The sequence below is a fragment of the Rhea americana genome, unplaced genomic scaffold (genome assembly GCF_003343005.1).
Source record: "Rhea americana isolate MKP2758 unplaced genomic scaffold, rheAme1 scaffold_44, whole genome shotgun sequence".
Lineage (NCBI taxonomy): Eukaryota > Metazoa > Chordata > Aves > Rheiformes > Rheidae > Rhea > Rhea americana.
Genome location: NW_028186579.1, coordinates 924253 through 942977, shown reverse-complemented (window position 1 = coordinate 942977; position 18725 = coordinate 924253). Strand labels below are relative to the sequence as shown.

At 35.0% G+C, this 18725-nt stretch overlaps 1 protein-coding gene across 2 annotated transcripts in view; it reads right to left on the bottom strand.

Annotated features, from left to right (window-relative positions):
* Positions 1-1483: 1483 nt before the first annotated feature.
* UBR2 (ubiquitin protein ligase E3 component n-recognin 2) overlaps positions 1484-18725 on the bottom strand; it is a 57020-nt gene continuing 39778 nt past the window's right edge. For both annotated transcript variants that reach the window (XM_085315817.1, XM_085315818.1), the window contains exons 29-47: positions 18429-18610; positions 17526-17725; positions 16419-16512; positions 14990-15151; positions 13905-14002; positions 13607-13679; positions 12811-12959; positions 12664-12719; positions 12181-12277; positions 11433-11500; positions 11041-11176; positions 10345-10435; positions 9740-9870; positions 8148-8256; positions 7858-7914; positions 5872-5949; positions 5419-5589; positions 4588-4689; positions 1484-3868 (exon numbers count right to left, since the gene is read on the bottom strand). In XM_085315817.1, coding sequence (XP_085171943.1) covers positions 3727-3868; positions 4588-4689; positions 5419-5589; positions 5872-5949; positions 7858-7914; positions 8148-8256; positions 9740-9870; positions 10345-10435; positions 11041-11176; positions 11433-11500; positions 12181-12277; positions 12664-12719; positions 12811-12959; positions 13607-13679; positions 13905-14002; positions 14990-15151; positions 16419-16512; positions 17526-17725; positions 18429-18610 — 2196 coding nt within the window. In that variant the 3' untranslated portion in view covers positions 1484-3726. The remainder of the gene's footprint in view (positions 3869-4587; positions 4690-5418; positions 5590-5871; positions 5950-7857; positions 7915-8147; positions 8257-9739; positions 9871-10344; positions 10436-11040; positions 11177-11432; positions 11501-12180; positions 12278-12663; positions 12720-12810; positions 12960-13606; positions 13680-13904; positions 14003-14989; positions 15152-16418; positions 16513-17525; positions 17726-18428; positions 18611-18725) is intronic.

Sequence of the window (18725 nt, the reverse complement as noted above, 5' to 3'; positions counted from 1 at the left end):
AACAGGGAGCTGTAGGAGGTACATTAAGATTGCCACAAATGAAATATGAATGGAAGAGGGAGTTTTTGTAAGATCGGTTTAGGGTAAAGTCACACAGCTGTTGCTTAAAACAGCTGTTCCTCATTAGCTTCCCTTCAGTACAAGAAAGCTTCTGTAAAGCCAGTTTCTTCAAACAGTAGATGTCTCTGACTTTGTGAAAGCTTTCAATACCATCTTTGCAAACAATTTAGGGGGATACGGGCTAGGCATATGACTGCAAGGTGGACAAAAATATGGCTCAGTTCTCATGGCCAGGAGGTACTGGTCAACAGCTGGAAACCAAACTCACAGCCAGTTGCAAGCGGCCTTCCCCAGGGGCTGATAGAGGGCCAAAACTCATTAAAACATTATCAAGGGACCTGAACCAAGGAATGCAACGACTTGCAGAGTCACTGCCTCTTCCTATACGTACTTTATAGAAACGAAAAGGGAAGGGACCCCAGAGCACAAGGGAGGCAAACTGCTTGCTCCGTTAATCACAACTGCCAGTACACAAGACTGATGTGGAGAGAGATTTCTGAGACAGCTCCCCTTTTGTAATTCAACTTCTGAGTAGCTGAGACAAGGATGGAGCTCCTGAACAAAACACAACATCATTTTGCATTACAAAAAAAAAAAAAAATATAATAATAATTAAAAAAAAAATAAAAAAGCACATAAAGCAGGTCTGGAGCCTGAGAGCTGCTGGGGATCCACACCAGAAGCAAAAGGACAGAACTGGAGGTCTGCGTGACCAGACTTGTAGAGGCTCGCTGCCCCAGTAAAAGAAGTCAGCCAATCTATTAGGCCCACTGTACAGTGTGGGAATAGCAAACCTATCAGTCCAGCTTCTTCCCAAAGCCAGAGTGGGAAAGGGGGCCTGAATCCGACTTGCTTAGTTTCTAGCATGAAGACTAGTTTGAAGGACACAGAAGGAAGCTGCAAGGAAYGGGAAGAGAGCTAAAGATGGAAACAGACTGAGAATCCAGGAGCTTGCACCAATTCCTTGCACCCAACAAACACCCAACACCCATCGCAGAATCCTTCAGCTGACAGAGAGCCACGGGCAGCCCTGGTTCTCGGCACCACTCAGGAGGCATCGGGCCTGGCATTCTTGTCATGTACTTTCACCAAAATAAGAGAGAGCCTATTAGATTAGGGAGAGTACAGACAAGTGTTACCTTTAAATATCAACAGAGTAAAAACATTACTGTGAACCCCAACCTTCATCCCTTTATAAAATTCATCTTCATCCTTTAAAATGATTATAGGACTTTTTGGTAGAGGTCAAGAAAGGTTTAGCTGACTGAAGCAACTGACATTAATAATATAATCACCTTACATTTTTAGCCCAGGAACTGCAGATGTTGCACATCCAGGTATTTTTGTTAGCTTGTGATTAACAAGGTGACATACCTGAAGCATCAAGCTCAGCAAAATTCTAAAAATAAAGTTTAAAAAGTACTTAATATCAACAGCAAAATCATTTATTTGATGCTTTCAGCTTTTTTGTTTCTTTTCTGTTGTTGCTGGTTTCTGGTTTGGGGATTTTGTGTTTTTCTCCCACATTCCAGATTGTACACATAATCCACAATATTAAAGTTATAGCCAATTTATTACAGATCGTTTCCCTGATACTGAATATATATAAGCATTTCTACAATTAACACATGCAAAACAGATCATAAAAGTCTGAATAAAGAATGACTAAATTTACAAAAATGATAAATTGTGAACTTTGCAATTATTCAGCCTCACAATCCCCGATTCTGATTCCAAAGAAAATGTTGTCTTGCCATCAAGTTTGTTTTACAAATTCTGCTTTGCACAAAAAAATCTGTCAATATCATTAATCAATTAYGTTTTTAATATGCTTACAGGAAAACGAAAAATTTCAAGGCAATTATATATTATCTGAAACTGTGGCATACAACTTAAGTCTCTGTTTAAAGGAGCAGTAATATCACGAAAGAGAGGATTTTCAAATGCACAGTAAATTGTTGATATAGCAATCTAACTGAAATAGAAGGCAGAGATGAAGCATTTAGTGCCTGGTTTTTATCCTGCAACATCTGCAGGTCTCTTCATAAAAAGTGACAGCACTATATAAATGATCAGATCTACAACACTTATAGAGACAAAAAGTAGTCTGTATAATACTGTYTTTAAGAAAGGGGAATCAAAATTGGCCAAATTTCTTTATTTCATATTTCACATCTTCACTCAATACTGTTACTGAATGTTTGCAAAATTGTCCTGTACACCATGAATATACAAAATTTACCTGAAGCATTAAATCTGTAAAAATACAAACAATCCTGTCAGACCAAGTGTAACTGAAGACACAGCAGACAATTAAAGGGATTGCTTATTTGGGCTGAAGATGAAATCAGAAAGTAAGACAACTAGAACAACTACAGATTATTAAAGAAACAGAACTATGTAAATTAAGATATTACTACTTTGTCAGAAGATAGGAGAGATAAAGATAATGGATTTTATTTTATTTTTTAACTCAATAAACAATGTCACTTTTTAGAGACACCTCGGCGGTCTAATTACATACAACTAGAAAACTCACTGCCTTCAGGCACCCTCATATCAAGTGCAAATCTGCGCAGTTATAGAATATATTTATAAAATATACTATATGCAAACATCTTTACAGAGCTTTAAATCAAGCCAAAAAGTAAATATACTTGACGGTACAACAGAAAAAAAATGAAGAGATTCAAGATTTGGGTAGTGTGATCATGGCCCTTTAAAGTCAGAGGAAACCAGTTTGTCTGCAACAAGAAGGAGATGGGATTCGCACCTTAAAAGTTGACTGTTAGCAAAAATGAAGAAAATATCCTCTGTGCTTCTACAAATTAACAGGAAATTAGCCTTCACCTGACATTTTATGCATTGTTATTACCTTAAAATAACTTCTAAAGCACAATGTCAACCCCTTAATATCAACAACCAATCACATAATTAAAAGGGTTTCCCGGCTATATTCAAATTGTAAACTACATAATTCTAAGGAGTGCAATGCTCTGGAGAAAGTTTTAAATTAAATTCATTTACTCATAAAGCTAGTGTTAGGCTTTTAGTAAGAAAAAAATATCTGGAAGCAAGAAAGCTGCAAGAGTACAAATGACAAAATCATTTTAGATACACCGAGTGTAAGAGTGAATTACCCACTGATGCAGACAGATACATCCATTTGCTACATTATTTGCTTCCTTACTTCATTCCATTGCATGTACACACAGCTTAAGTATTAAAATGCAGAATAATAAATAAAACGGCTCAGATTACTAGCAAAGGGCAAAACACAATCCATAATTGTGCTCTATCTAGTTTCTGTTCCAGCAGTCTTTATCCTCTTGTAGTTTCTAAGAAAAAAAAATCATAGACTTCCAAAAAGAGTCATTCTTTTGTATCAGAAACTCAAGTTCATTTGCCCAGGTTTATAACCCAAGAGGTTTCTGTGAAGGAAGCACAGTGCAAATTATATGACTAATAAAACTTGCTTACATAGAAAGTAGTTTACTTGGTTATTGTTAATTGGTATTTTTATGAAATACATTGTAAAACAAAGATTAAATAAAAGGACCGGGTTCATTTTATTTTCTCAGACCTTTTTTTTTCTAATCCCTCCTTTGGAAATCTTACTGAGTTACAAAAAATCGTAATAAAGTTCCAGTCTTCAGCAGATAGCTATTATAAATGCTGCCAATCAATGCCAACTAGTGTTTGATTTGCTTCTTGTGCATGTCCAATCTCCTCTGTGATACTGTGCTGCTGCCAGAGTTTTTGAATCTTTTTAAATCGCTCTTTACACAGATGTAAGGGATTCCCACGTCTGAAAAGGAAATAACACTTATTAGGAATGATAAAACATGGCAACCAGTACACACAGTCAGACGCTACACAGAATACTTTTAAAACCCTTTAACATCTCTCCTGTCATGCCAAATCAACAAACGTTTTAATTAGCATGTTTTGAGGGTGCAGCCTGGTGCTTCCCATCCCTTACTACTCAGAGGTCCCCTTCAGCCTTTGGGAATCTAATGTGCAGTTCACCAAAGTCTGAATACAGGTCCTCAGCAATCTTTCCACATCAAACCAACTTATATTGTATGCTCTTGACAAATTTTAAACTAGTAAGTATTTGCAATACCAAGTCCACAAAATATATTTTTGGAAGCAAAGACAGAAATTTAGACACAGAACAACCACATTAAATAAAATCATCTTACAGCATCTTCCCTTAATACTAAATTAATACAGACAATGATACAAATAAATACACTATACAAACATGATTTTTTGCAGTATCTTCTAGAAAACATCATAGACAAAAATATTTAAGGTTTCACACTTCAGGACAACTCTTTATAACCAGAAAGAGATCTTCCATTACACGTTTTAAACAAAAATACATATTAGCATTAAAACGTTTGAAGATATTAGACAACAGCAATGTCAAAATACTGCCTACATCACTTAAAGTAACRAACACCATTATTTTACAAGCTTTTAAGACTGTATTTAGTATATATTTAAAACTTAAATATTTACCTGAGTCCCTGGTCTGTCTCTCCATAGTCATCAAGGTAAGGAGGAGGATAGAAGCAGCCCTTTGTTTTTCCAGCTAAAAATAGCACCTGACATTCTCGCACTCTGGATAGACACACAGAGAACGTTTTAGCTATAAGTGAATAGTTTCTCCTGCTGTCATGGATACTGCTGTTCCATTTCTCAACTAGCTTTGTTTTGTATAATATGCACGTACAGATTAAGAGTACTCTTTTGAATTAAAGACCTTACTAATTATTACCAATTAAAAACAATGCAGTTTCACAAATCCTATATTATTTGCAATCTGTATAAATTACCCCACAACCACCACAAGAAAATACAATTTCATTTTTCACTAATCTTTGCCAAGGCAAAAGTATATATCATCTAACCTCTCCTTGTATATGTATAATAAGACCTATGACAGATTTACTGCAACATCATGATACAACAGTTCTGAGATAGTTGTGGATTAAGTTTGCAGGAAGACAACTAAAATTCTCATGTTTCCAAAGAAAAAGATCATCAAGGAATTTACCTTCATTGTTTTGTAATACTTCAGTGGAAACAAAAACATACATAGAAAACACATCCTCTTTAAAATGAGATTTGAATTTTCTGTGATATCTTCTATTCAGAGAAACAAGGTCAGAATAGACTGAAGTATAAGGAACATAAATGCATTTAGTTTTTAATAAATGCTATTAATAAATAATTTGCAAGTATAGCTTTCTTCATAAAAAGACCCCTACAATCACATTTACAGAATGAACTATTTCATGTCCACACACACTGTCTCCCTTCTATAATTAGAGATACTGAGTTCCTTACCTAAGGAATATGCCCACTCCAGAGCCACAAGTGTATGTATGTGCAGTACAGGCTCCAACATCTTCTCCTTCTAATTCAGTCTGACAACAGTAACTTTGAGAACATAGCATGGTCCCACACACAAGGCACAATGTTGGGGCTCTGCTTTTATCACCACCTGATTTCGGACACCTTTTGTTAAGGAAAAAGAAATTCCATGGTATGTATACTCTCCAAACAGCACAAGCAGATTCAAAAGCATTTTTGAAAATTTATAGTCAGATCTCCACAATTTCTGTTTCATTGAAATGCACAGAATTTTTGCTAGAAGAGATGACAATCAATATGGGCCATTAACAGAGCTATACACATCCATAAACCGTCTTTGCAAGGGTTTTAAGCTAGGGGATTTTCCAGTTCATCAGAAACAACAAAAGGCTTTAAGAGTCTTCATTATAATTGCATACAACTTACGAGAAATTAGATGCTTGATTAATGAGACAGCTGTAGTCATCCGGAAGGTCTATTAATTTGTTGGATTCTCTTGCATAGCTAGAATGAAACAATCAAATTAACTACTCAAAGTTCAATAAATAACACACACTCATTTCAAATTCATTCATGTTTTCCTAAGTGCCATCCAAACAGCATCTGTGAATAATTAACTCTTTAAATTTAAGCTTTGATATCTTTCATCATTTTCATCCATTGTCAACACATAACTCCACAGCTGTAATAAGCTAGATCTAAAATTACTGTGATACACTGGGCCCTAAACAACCATGCATTAACTAGGAATTAAAACACTTTTGTATTGATTATTTGCTAATATTTGTTATTTTCTAGTATTTTTTTTAGTGAGCATACTGGAAATATTTTGACCAGTGAAATTTCAAAGTTAAAACTRTGAAGAAGTTCTAGCCTACACATAGCAGTTCTCCAAATCATACAAGCCAAGAGGCAGACCCTTTAAAATGTAGAGAATTGTTGGTGATGGGCACAGTTGACATCTTCAAGTATTATTCACCTGGTAGGGCAGGCAGGGGTAGAGGAAGCTTTCCTGAGCTATCCTGGCAAATACRTTTGATAAAAATTACAAAAGGAATCCACAACATCTCTCAACTAGGGTACTCCAAATTTGCCTTACATTATATGTTGCATTTGTAACAAATTTTGGAGAATAAACACAGGCAGAAAGTCAGAACAACATGTACATATATATGCTTTTAGTGACACCTCATGACGAAATCACTACACGTTTGTTTTGCTTCGCTATTTCCAGCTAAGGGATCAAAACAAACACTATAACCCTAATGCTGAATGGAAAACAGTACAATTCTAGTTCATACAACTTTTATACTAAACAGAGTAAAAGTCATTAAAAGTATGTATTTAATATCAAATATTTGTATTACTTAGAAATAATAATTCTGATTTCAAGTTAATTCTTTTGCAGATGCTATACACTATAAATTTTAATAATCTTTACCTATAGGAACAACATGAATTAGACTGAAATATAGAGGTCTGGAACAGAAGCAATATACTAGAACATGCTGGGAGGAGGAGAAAATAAAATAAAATAGCCAGTTAGAAAAGGTTAATCTCTGAAAGATAGTTAAGAATCAGCAAAAGGAACACATGTACAAAAATCCTAACACGCACAACAGGAAATCAATTATAGAATCAGATTATTCTAAGTGTACAGGATATTCTGTAATAGTCTTAGCATTTAACAGATGAAGTGATTCATTATTATTTTTGTTACTCAGTATGTACAATGTTGAAAGACTGACTTTATGTATTTAACAAGATTAAAACGCGTCAGTAATTTTTTAATGACAACGTGAACCTTATTTTTGTTTAAGGTTTAGATAACAGATTACAACCACTTTCACTCAGCCCCTAAAAAAAAGAAACACTTCAAACTCTTCTCTAAGCCCACTACACAATACTACTTAATACTACTTAATTGTATTCTGAATTCAAACTAATTACTTAGCAGAAACACGTTTGAAAAGCACATTTTATTCTCCCAGTAATTGATACAAAGTTGATTTCTCTGAAGAATGTGGATTCTTTAAAAATCTAATTAAAGAAGTCCTTCAGTGCCTGATATTTTTAAACAAAGATTATATAGCTCTTTCAGCAAGGACATACCTTCTTSAATCAGAAGGTACAAACCTGCAACAGGAATTATTAGAAGAAATATTACAGCCTTTGATTACTGCAGATCACCCTAAATAAAACTGTAATCGTYCACTTTGACTTTAAAATCTAAGTAATGTTTCACTTTCCTTACAGAATTACAAAAGCTCTTCACTTATCTCCCTACAGTGTCTTTGCCAATCAGTAAAACATAACTGATACTAGGTTACTGYAAACACTTTTCAGAAAAAGGTATTCAGCGAAAACTGCAACATTACAATTTTTCCCCTCTTAGAATTTCTCCATGTTTACCTGATAGCATGTCTCTTGCCTTCCAAATATCTTTTTACTTCATTGTTACTACACCAACTGCAAGAAAGAAATGGAATTTTAGCTTCAACAGATAATACTTTCCCAAAGCAAATATGTAAAACTTTGTTTAAATCTCGAATAGATGTACTCAATTTATTTCAAAATGTCTCTCAAACACTTTTCAAAATTTATCATTCACTTCGTATATGCACTCATGGGAAAAGACTAGTAATACTATCTAGTGCAAAATTAGTTACTATATTTAAACTAAATATAAAARCTCTCCTTACCTTTCTATTACTGTGTTCATAATTTCACTATTTTCTTGAAAAAGGCAAATGAGGTTGTTTGGCAAGGAAAGATAGCTACATAAATGTTCAAACTGGTTTGTTCCACTTACTGTGAATAAAGCGAAAAAAAAATGTATAGCTCTTATTTATACTATTATACTTTATTTTACAAGTATAGTATTCTTTCACACATTAAACACTCTCTACAGTAAATGAAATGCAACCTTAAACAGGACAACCATCCTTTTAATTCCACTTTTTCTTTTTTATTTCTCTTAACTGTATTCCCACACCCCCAAAATGTATTATGAAAGAATGCCGGTAAAGGCTCCAGACTGCACGTGCTGGAGAACCGCATGCAATGGCGAACAAGTTACTTCAACCATCCCCTTGAAGCATTCTTCAAGCCTAGTCATAGAAGAAGCACAGAGAGTTCTATGGCCTCTACAACTCAGTATATCTTGCTTTAACATTGTCAGTCAAAAAGCTATTTCATGYCCTTTGTAGCCCCTGGCACAAGCTCAGGGACACAATCAGTCAACTGCTCTATGGCCTTATCCATGATGCTTGTGTACTGGTCTGACCCCCTGGCCTCTGCTCCCACCTTTCCGGAAAGGGAGCCCGAGTGTTTATTCTGCGGCACAGACTCTTTTGCTCCAGAATAATTGAGTGGAGAAAACTATGAAGAAAGCTGTGCCCTTCCCTCCCATGATCAACAGCGATCCCTTCTTGCCACCCTCTCCCCAAAACCCTACAGACGGGCAACAGAGGGCAACCGTGGGGTCAGTGGGTCCTGGGCAGCAGGAGTGTAAAGGGAAAGCAAGACCCCCTCATCCCACCTTGGCCTTACAGCCACGATGAGGACACCCCTCAGGGAGGGGACCTGCAGGGCAATCCAACCCCCTGGGATTCAGGCATCGCAACAGCGAAGCAAAGTCTTCCCCTTATGCTCTCCTACAACCAACTCTAATGCCCCACTGACCACTATTCATAAAGATACCATGTGACAAGGAAAAAAGGACTATTTTAATGTCAGCTCAGCAAAGCATCAAACTTCAGTTATAAAACGGGAAGCCTGAAGTACTGTAAATCTACTTATGGGATGTTTTAATCATAATTAAAATCTCTAGATTTACATTCAGGCCCTGCACAAACCCTACGTGGTGCACAGTAAAAGAAGTTACCAAAACTGGCTATTTATACTATAATATAGCATCTGTGTATTTGGAGATTTTAAACATTAGCTCAATGCTGATTTCAAAGAAATCTGTGCAAACAAAAGTAGGGCTCATTTCAAAACAGTAATCAACAAGAGATTTGATATAGTCAAAATGTCACTTCTTAACAGAAAAACAACAATTTAAATAATCTAGGACAACGAAAATCTGCATTAGTTCCTTACACGAAAAAAAAATTTTTAAACAATTTTTTTTTGCTTTTGTTACACAGCGCAATTCTGTAGTGATAACAATTCAACATTCATTCCATTTAGCTTCCTCCTAAAATGAGTTTAAACATAGTTTATTTTGTCAGTCAATCTTTGCGTCTTTTGAAAAGCTGAGTTACTACAAATACTGGTAAGCAGGCAGTACCTTCTGTTTCCGAGGGTGCTGGGACTCCATTTAAGTAATGAAAAAACAAAGCAGAACATCTCAGGAAAGGCATGATACCAGCTTTTAGGTTCTTCCACAGGTGCCAGCCCGAGGAAATTTCTTTCAAGGCACTTAAAAAGCAATAATGAAAAGCTTTGTAATAAATCTTCAATCATATTTCATTTAAGCAAYTTAGCTGAAACAAGTGTTATGTAGTAAGTGTTTACATCAAAACTAACGCTAAGAAAAACACTGAATTATAGATTTCTAAAAATGTATCAAACTTTGACAATAAAATAAGGAAAAATTTGCACAGACATTTTACATCCTAGAAAGTGCTCTGGACTCAGATACCACCAATTCCAGATTCATGTGTATCTGCAAACTGACTGAAAAACACTGTTCCAGAGTATAATGCTGGGCTCAGAAGAAGTTATAGGACTAGTCAGTGGAAAGGCTACCTAGAAGCAGTGGATAAGGAACAAGATGCAGGAGTTAGAGTTAAAAATACAAGCTTTAACAGCATTAGTACATAGAATTCTGTTTGTAGTTAGTGTCAAGTCCAGGAGTGAAAATTATAAAATATCTGAACATTGTCATTTTACCTTCCTGTACACTGGCAAAGAAATTTATGTAGCGTAAGCACAGCTACTTCTTCTTCACTGCTAGCATTTTCTTGATCCATGCCATTCTCCTCTGAAAAGTAAAGGAACAATAAATTTCTTCCACAGTTTATAGAGCAAGAATGTAATTTTTCCGTTTTTGAGAAAAAGGCCAAAACTAAGTGACATATTCCACTGGAAAACTCAAGCTATTGTATGGCATTCTGGAAAAAGTTAYTCTGCCGCACATCTTGTGGCACATATATGCTACTGTCAGCTTCAGTAAGGCACTGGTTTGCTTGCTTGATGTCTTCCTGCTTTTGGCATGCTACAGCTTATCCAGTTCCTCTTGCCTGAAGAAGCCTTGATTCTCTTCATTAACTACAACTTGTTCATCATGCAAAGCATACGTGCCAAGTTTTTGCGGTAAATACTTACAGGCACAGTAACTAGCTAGAAAGCTAGGGTTTGTGACTAGCTAYGCCACCAAAACTTTCAGTGCAAAAAATGACAGAGTGAACTTTCATGAATATAATTTATCAATAGTTACTGGAAAGTGGAAAAAAAAAAAAGAATATCAACAATTTTATTTTACCAGTGTAACCTGCATATATTTACCAATAGCACTGTATTGTTTTCCAAGCACAGGTTTGAGTAACCATTTCAATAAAAACCTGAAAGGAAGTGTTAAAAAGTTACCTGTTGATGAGGTAAGTAAAATTTGTATTATGTGTGCCATAGTGACAAGATGAAACAAGTGAAGATCTCCAGTGCCAAGACTAACCCCTGAAAAATCCTGACAATGTATGGCAGGGAAAGAGAGCACCAAGCTTACCTGTAAAAGAAAACAAGGAAGCAATAGTATTCCTTTTCCTTTTGAATCTCCCCATTTTCCTATGTTAATGCTGCAATTATGCCCTTTTAAGCAGGATATTTGGTAGGGCTAATTCTGGAAGTAGCTAGTCAGCTATGACATAACAGAATGACAGCTGCTCCTAACCCAGAGTTAGGCAGAAAGTTTGCTATTGTTTGACATAGAAAAGTGCATATGAGATCACAACATTATTAATAATACATTATGGAAAACTTACCAACAAGTGAAACATATCGATATCAAGTATACATGGAAGATTTCCATTTTTTTCATTAGGCACCAGTGCTGAATATTTTAAAGAGAAAAAACAATTAAATATTTGTACATGAAAAGATTTTAATGTATTTCGGTTACAAAATGAGAGCCATCTCATTGGCTAATGTGCTTATCATACTTAATAAACAAATGTGAAATTTTTGGCCAGAAATGCATGAATTCTAGAGTTGTTCAATATCACTAGAGAAAAACTCTTTCCCTATTTGAGTATACTGTACTGAAATGAAGCAAAACCAAAATAATTTACAGCAAAGTGAGTACCACTTCACACTACTCCGATAGCGTATGTCTTGTATTGCTTATGCGTGCAGCAGAATAAAGACAAAGACTAAGTAATATTCAAGGTATTACTTCTCTTCTGTAAAAGACCATGTTCCCTTCTCCTCTGCCCTACGTGTTTGTCTAAAAGCAGRAATACTGGGAAGAATCTATAGCTACCCTTCACTGCAAAATATCTGTGCTTCTCTTGAAATTTATGTTGGAACTGCAGACTAAAAGAAATGCTGGTTTTCCACATTGCAATGAAATATGTATAGCTACACAGGTAAAAGTACCAGCTCTCAGTCTCTTAGTTAAAATCTCTATATCCTCTATATGATCTTTGTGTTATAAGAACTGTAACAATTTTTCCATAATTACATTTCTATGTCATTTCTTCAGAAAAAAATAGAATAAAGTAGTGAACTTACATGCTAAGAGAGTACAAAAGTGACCTTGTACTGCTGAAAGAGATGAAACTGTCCAATGAGCTGCTGCAAATCTTGTCAAGGATGTAAGGCAGTCATCCTTTAAAAACAAAGAAAAACACACTGCCACAGTTAAATGTGTCCTTTAAAATGAAAGGACTTTTTCCCTCATATCACTCTATTCACGCCCCTTTGTTGCACATTTAATGGGAGCAGAGTGTAATATGTGACAAAGATACTTATGTTTGTGCAAACGTATAAGTTCTTTTTAGTCTTATTTTGATCGTTACCATGAGAACCCTGGCCTTACAAAGCTACACATGTACGTGATTTTTAAATAGATTGATTAAAATCAGATATCAGTTAGCTAAATACAGAGAAAACTGCTAAATGAACACAGTTTAAAACTTCAGACATTCTGCATTGAAGAAGCACAAGTCCTTCTTGTTCCATCAACTCAGGGAAGAATTGCTAGTAGATCCTCACCTGTCGGCAAGGTAAATGGCCAAATAATGGTTTATCTTCATCAGCTAAAATTCGTTCTGGGAAAAATAAAAAATGAAGACATTTCAGTGCTGTGAATTTAACTAAAGCCTGAAAACAAACAAAGGAACAAAATGAGTACTTTTTTACCTATTGTCTGTATTGTATAAGCACAGCTTCCCCAGCACATTATAGGTACACGTGGATCTTCTTCGTTTGGATGAACCTTCAAACCCACTTTATATGTGGCTGTACCAAAAGTTGTCAACATTTCTTTAATGCTCTCAGAATAAGGATTCCTGAAGCAAGGAAAACAATATTACTAATTTATTATTTCTCTCACTGTCAGACTAATTCTTTCAGAGAGGAGCATACACCCCACACCTGAATGCTCTGATTTGTAAATTTTAAGTGAGAACTTCAGTATCTTACTTTGATTCAAACTACTCAATAACCTCTTTTCTGTGCCAGATACTCTCACAATTATTTTTATTATTGGACTGGAAATGTTCCCATTTGTTAGTATTAAGAACATCCAACCCACAAAGATAACAGAAACATAGCATAACAACTGAAATTACATATCAATATACTCTCAATTTCAGTCTTTAWCGTATTTAGAGTGCTAAGCTATAACTGTGAATCCTTAAATCAGTTATAAATAAGAAGGGGGAATAAAGTTTAACTGTGACATTGAAGTTTATTTAAAAAACAAAAGGATCTTCTTGGCACACCTATGAATCACATCTCCCCTGAAATTCTATCACATTATTTACTGTTTATGGGTTAGTCTTCAATATTATCACAATAATAGAACCAGTTTTTCTAATTAAATGAAAATTCGTATTTTTGCCTTCATTACTCAGATATTACAGCATGAATTTGACATTTGAATGTTACAGTTTGATGATAAATTTTCATGATTTTTTAAGATACAAAAACATACTTCGGTTGGAAATCAGGTCTAAATCCTTCAGGTAATTGCAGCTCATCCATTTTTTCTGAACTACCAGAGTTACCTATATGAACAAGAAAAATGCACACTGATTATTCACCTATATGTAATTTTTACATTATAAAAAAAAAATCACAGGCTCAGAGCACTAGAAACTGAAATTCCAAGTTATTCTCACCACTTCTGCCACCACCTCTGAACTCCACTGTGGTAGAAACATAATACTGGGCCTGTTTCAGGAACGTTTTAACATTTTCACAGACAGATACACACAGTTCTTTCGACTTACTTGCGCAGCCTTCATCTCTAAGTAAATATAGTGCTTTTATTTGCTGGCATACTGTTTTGATCCAGTGAGCTAGGTTTGGTTGACCTGAAAAATCTAACCTGTCCAAAAACATAAACAGAATATATCCATTATTTAAAGACCAACTATGATACAGATATTATAAAAATTAACGTCTGTATAAGTTAGTAACATCTCTTGCCTAACTATAGGCAAATGACAGTGTGTAGGTACAGAAAGGTTATAGATGCTTTAGATTCCTTCTCTCATACTTCTTCAGAGACACTACGCCTAGTTTTGTGCTCCTAAAGGTAAAAATGTAGTTATAACTCACATATCATAAAGAAAGTGAAGTGGCTACTAATTTGTTGCAAGAACCTTTGGCTTATAACTTTTCATTTTTTACTTTTCTTTTTTCTTCTTTCTCCCTATGAGTCATTTCATAGGCATTTCATGTTCTTCTTCTCAACAGGCTCTTTTCTCGGCTGTTTGCTCATTTCCATATTTTAAGTCTTTTCCCTGCAGGTCCTACATTTTACTATCCTTTTACTGTTCGCATGCTATATTTGAAACCACAGAACAGCATAGAACCACACAGAATTTATGTGAGGAAGTGACATAAATTAAAAGCAGCAAGGAGGCAATCCATTTGATTATTAAAACTGGAAAGAGTAAACATTTTGAAAAAGCAAAAAAAATAAATAAAAGTTGTTTGTTCCAGAGATCATGAATAGCCTTTTGTTTTATCTTTTGGGACTGTTTTGAGTTTTTTCGTTTTGGTTTGGTTTAYGCATAGTCCAACATCCTAGGAATTGCTCTAACAATGGAAGATCGTAAATCTGCAATTTATGGTGTTTGATTCCTTTAACAGTTTATGCAGTTTCACTTGCAATAAAGTTCTTCAAATTAAAATCCATTCCCCAAGCTGATATGACAAAGTAATACATAGATGTATCTCTCTTTAAGAATAGCTCCGATGGGAAGCCTAATTTTGAGGATTATTTTTATAATCAAAACAACAAGTGTACAGAAGGACAGCCTAGTTTTAAAAAAAAAAATTATTGAGAGTGTTTATAAAGCAAACAGACCTGTTGAATAAAGCTCTTGGTGGAGGAAGCAGAGGGATAACAGTGTTGCTTAAACATTCACAAAGTGGGCAAAGGAATTCACCGTTTTCTACATCATAACTTGTGTGTACCCGTAATCTTTGCTGTCTTCGTTGCTCTTTTGCTTGGACAGCGTCAAAATACCTTTAAGAAAAAAGCAAGATATTAATGACATGTTATTCAAATATCATTTTAAAACAAATTCATGAATACTCCTGAAAGCAYTCTATCTACATAAGAAAATTGTCTATATGAAAACACCTACCTTCTGACTGACCAAGTATTACTAATTGCTGGTTACACCTAATTGTCAGCCAAAATCCATCAGTGATAAAAATTCATTGACATGCAAAATGTGTCAAAATCACATTTTGGGATCACAAATTGGGAAAAGTAGAGAATGTTGAGGGATTTAAAAAACACTTAAATTTCAGTTTTACATGAAATTTTAAGGGAGATGCCTTGAACACTTTATTTTTTTATTCCTGTGTATATTCCTTTACAGATCATAATTGAGCCAGAACCAGAACAACTGCTGGTTGATCTCTGAATCTTGCATGAAAAGGAACTAAATTCACTGCTTTGCTAAATGTAACTACTGTTTCAGAAACCTTTGGGATGGTTTAGARCATGCTTGATGACTACTACCCAAAAGTGGTCTCTGAATACAGGCATCTAAGGATACTTCCAGGAGTCAATGGTAACCACACAGGGCAGTATATCTGCTATGTAACAAGACCAGGAACACCACAACTTCAGTGAGCAATGGTATCAGAGACTGCAGCTGAGACCTGCTCAGGATCACTGAGCACTTACAGCCACAGAACTTCTGGGCTTCTGCCTAGGCTGCTCTGGGTGCTCTTAAGAGGCTTGTGTTCTTACACCGCTGGACATCACCAACAATGTACCCAGAAGGCAAAACCTAAAGCCTGATTTCGTACTCCTTCCCAGCCTAGGAAATGAAGAGTTTGTCAACATGCCCCTAGGAAGGGTATCAATGTTAACTGGATGGAAGAATTGAAGAGTGTAATTCAGCAGAGAGGTCAAGAAGGAGCAGGAACATGTCTATTACTGAACTGCTAAAAACAAAGAAAGTGTGAGCTACAGGGCTCAGATATACGTGCRCCACAGACTATGCGCATGGATAAATATCCAAAGAGAATGAGAACTGCCATGAGTGGCCTCACATTCTTCTCATCTTGATGAGAGATAGTAAATCAAAATTACTTTAAGTGTTTATAATATTCTTTATTATAACTGACTTCTGGTTTCCTTTTAATTCAGAAAACTTTCATTGCTTCATAACATTCATTTTTAAATTTATTAAGTAGTATTAATTAAAATTAGCATCACTAGGCACAGTGACAGCTGACATGCTATTTGGACTGAAAAATGTAAGCACAGCTTTTACCTTTGCCAACAATGAGCATGCATAATATGTCCACAGCTACCCGTGTGTGTTCCACATGACAGATCTGGGTGCATGAATAATGGGTCATATTTATCTACATTAAGAAAAAATATCGCTTTAGAATAAGCATTTATCTACCAAAATAACTTAGCTGCTAAAGGCTAGATAAAGGCTACTGCATTTACATACATTGTTAAGAACTCTAATGTACCACAGAAGTATTATTCATTTGATGAAACAAATCATATTGCTAATGCATAACAACTTTTTCTGTCGTGTGAAAAATACCATGTCATTCTGTATTGAGCATGTATACTATATTTACACTTCAAATTAAGTACTTGAAGGTGCTGAGCCATGGCACTCATCACCAAGATTTACCTGCAGTTTTCATTGTTCAGCACCATTAAAAAATAGACTAAAAACATTAATTTTCAATATCAGAGTGCATAAAGATTTGGTGCAGTATTTCCTACGTATTTACATATACTATGCCATTAATAATGCTGTTAATCAAGATGTGAGCTGTTTCAGAAACAGTTATCTTAAATCCAAGTTTGTTTTTTTTTTTTGGGGGGGGGGGGAGGAGGAAGGTCATTTTGTTCTGTTTGTTTATTATGGCTAAGAGCCATTTCAGATAATAAAACTAAGAAGAAGCAAAGATACATCTTGTGCTTTCACAGCAGTACACAACATTATACAAAGTGGAAGCATTTATGTGAGTAGTTTAAGTATACTAGCCCCAAAACTTGAGGAAGGGGTTTAATAGTTATATTTTTATTTATATACATATATAGTTATGTTATAAATAGTTATATAACTATTTATATAGTTATATAAAAATATATTTTTATAGTTATAAATAATTCCCCATAAATGGCTGTTGAAAGGTTTTTTGATAATGCTTTGCAGTTACTTTTTGTTATTTAGAATGCACTCTACCGCACACAAAAAACACAGGAATTCTGCWACTGATCACAATGAAGTCATTCACAATTATACAGCTAACATGAGAAAGTGAAGCTATACTGCTTTATAAAAAGCATGTGGTCATTACAGGCAACTCTGAAATTCGTAACATTGAAGACAACTATGAATATCACTTACCAGGGTCTGGGATAATTTTGTTTCTGTTTTTAGATAACACAGTTGATCTTTGAATAAATGCTGCCAAGACCATAGCCCTGCTGTCCACTTTAACTTCTTGTTCTTCTTGACACAATATACACATAACCACCTGCCTGTGTTCAGCCACTCTGGTTTGCTCTGGTCCCAAAGCTGTGAGTTTTGCATCTGAAATTACAGGGCTAAAATATTCAAAAGATACTAGTGAGCACAGTATTTGGAAAAAAAACAAAACAACAAAAAACACCAACAACAACAAAACACCACCTCAAAAACAGATCATGCTTTAAATGCGATTAATAAACATCTCTGTCTATGTTAAATACTCTGACGAAAAATAATTTTGGCAAGTATATATCAATACCTATGTCCCCAAAAATAATTATGAAAAAATACTTTGTAGAAAAAAAGGTTATATCCGTACAATAGTGGCCATGTTTGCTATCCTTATTTCTTTCAAATTATATTTAACAATTGTATTTATTCTAACAGTTGTATTCATCATCCACAAGTGACAAACATGCATCAGCTATGTCCAATTTAGTATGTTTGATAACATTATCTCTTCAAAAAAAAATTCCTTCTCTTTGTTTTCTCTTCTTGAGAAATTAACAACTCTGTTGGATGGTCTTACAGGAAAAAAAAAAAGTTATTTATCTGCTTACACTGAGCACTACGAACGTGGGAAGAGGGAGAAATAAATATTTATCCTACAATCTTGACAGTAAGTGAAAGTAAGTTCCCTTTATTGCTTTTTTTAAAAACCTCAAATTTTTGAATAGCTCTCCATGAAGACCACGAAAAACCTGTTGTTTGCTTTAAACAGTAGCAATGTAGTGATGTAAAAGTTAATGAAATCTCATTTTAATTTCTTTTTTGCTTTACCTGTTATCATGTACACCGGAGGCTGAAGTATCTAGTTCCTCCAAAGTCTGTTGAAAGAGTTCTTTATTTTCATTAATGAAGTGCCGTTGCATCTCAGACATCTGGGCCATGATCTTCTCTCTGCGCAGCCGGGCAATCTCAGCTTTCCGCTTTCTTTCAGCTTTGTCTTTATCGCGTGAACTCTGGAATTTCATTGTTCATTTAAAATCTTGTTATAGCAAACAACTGATGTTACCTACTGCTATGCATAACTTATACTAACCACTTAGCAATTGAAATCTCATAAAAAGACAAAAA